Source organism: Bison bison, unplaced genomic scaffold (genome assembly GCF_000754665.1).
Source record: "Bison bison bison isolate TAMUID 2011002044 unplaced genomic scaffold, Bison_UMD1.0 scf7180017855184, whole genome shotgun sequence".
Taxonomy (NCBI): domain Eukaryota; kingdom Metazoa; phylum Chordata; class Mammalia; order Artiodactyla; family Bovidae; genus Bison; species Bison bison.
The window spans coordinates 11,207-12,823 of NW_011485757.1; the positions used below are offsets into that span (position 1 = coordinate 11,207).

The following is a 1,617-nucleotide window of genomic DNA, read 5'->3' on the forward strand; positions in this document are numbered from 1 at the left end:
CCCTCAGCTCCGAGTATGACCCAAGACACCCCTTCCACTCTCAGAGATCTCAGAGATTTCACCTCTGGTCTGCTGCCTTGGCATAGACGCGTTCCCTGGTCATACTCGGAGCTGAGGGCAGTGCTGGGCTCAGACCAGGAGCCGAGCGAGCGCCCATGCATGGCACCCTTCAGGGCTCCCACGGCAGACCCATCCTTGGGGAGCACCTGTCTGCTCCGCCCAAGACCCGCCAGCTCCCCCCACACCCCCCCCAGGGTGGGGCTCCAAGGACGCACCCGTTGAGGCTGTCGCGGCAGGCCCCATGAATGCAGGGGTTGCTGCTGCACTCGTTGACCTCAGACAGGCAGGTGGGGTCGTGGTAGCCCTCGGGGCAGCGACAGGTGAAGCCGTTGATGCCATCCTCGCAGGTGCCCCCGTTGTGGCAAGGGCTGTCTGCACACTCGTCAATGTTGATGTTACACATACTCCCTGCGGGCATCCCAGCAGCTCAGACACCAGGAGCAGGAGAGGGGTCGGGCTCCCCGCCCTCGGAGCCTCAGTCTCCCTCTCCGTGAGCACCCCCCTCCCCCCGCTCCATCCCAGGCCCTCCCGAGGTTCAGACTCTCACCGATACAAGCTCTGCTCCCGGGACCCAGGGCCCACGCTGGACATGCTCGGGGCAGAGGGCAGCATGTGCACCGGGAGCCTGGCTCCACTGTGAGCCTGCCAGGCTGCTTCTCACCCAGCATGCCAGGCTCAAGGATGTCCATCCCAGCGTCAGCCAGACCCACCCCCCGCCCCCGGCCCTTCCAAAGCCTCTGCCGACAGCCGCCAAGGCTGCTGGCCCGAGAGCTGGGCCCCCATAGTCCTGAGACCCTGATCTGCAAGTCAAGGCCCCGACGCAGGAGGGAGAGCAGAGCCCTGCAGGCCCCCGAATCCTGGGCGGCTCACCTGTGTAGCCTGGCTCACAGGCACACTCGTAGCCGTCAATCTTGTCCAGACACGTGCCAGAGTCGCAAGGGTTGCTTGCGCAGTCATCCAGGTTGATCTCGCAGTTGGGTCCTGGGGGTGGGAGACCGGAGGTGGTCACGCGCTCCTGCTCGCTCATCCGCAGCTGCCCCCCGCCAGCCCCACAGCTGCCCAGGGCCAGGCACCTGTGGTCCCCTTGAGGCAGAAGCAGAGATAGGCGTTGTCGCGGTCCTGGCAGGTGCCCCCGTGGCGGCAGGGCTGGCTGTGGCACTCGTTAATGTTGCTCTCACAGTGGTGGCCCGTGTAGCCCGGCTGGCACAGGCAGGTGAAGGTGGCCACGCCGTCCTTGCAGGACCCGTAGTGGCAGGGGTCGGGGTCACACTCGTCGATGTCCACCTCGCAGTGGGGCCCCGTGTAGCCTGCAGGGGCGGGGGGCCGCTCCCTGGGTTACCAGGCTGTCCAGGACACCATCGAGCAGACCCGGGGTCCTCTTGTTCCCGCCAGGGAAGCCTGGGGATGTCTGGGGCGCCCCCCGCAACTGCCTGGGGTCAGAGACGCGCCCTGCTCTTGGCCCCCTCCATACTGAGGGGTCACCTTTCCAGCCTCAGCCTCCGAGCAGCCCCCTCCCCTGGACCCCACCGCCTGCTTCTGCCCCTCCGCTCTGCCCGG

General features: G+C 67.0%; 1 protein-coding gene across 1 annotated transcript in view; it reads right to left on the reverse strand.

Moving 5' to 3' along the window:
* Window positions 1-1,617, reverse strand: part of LOC105001803 (neurogenic locus notch homolog protein 1-like) — a gene marked incomplete at its 5' end in the record, with an annotated part of 18,401 nt that overhangs the window by 11,200 nt on the left and 5,584 nt on the right. The window contains 3 exon segments of the mRNA XM_010858222.1: window positions 276-468; window positions 931-1,041; window positions 1,134-1,390. Coding sequence (XP_010856524.1) covers window positions 276-468; window positions 931-1,041; window positions 1,134-1,390 — 561 coding nt within the window.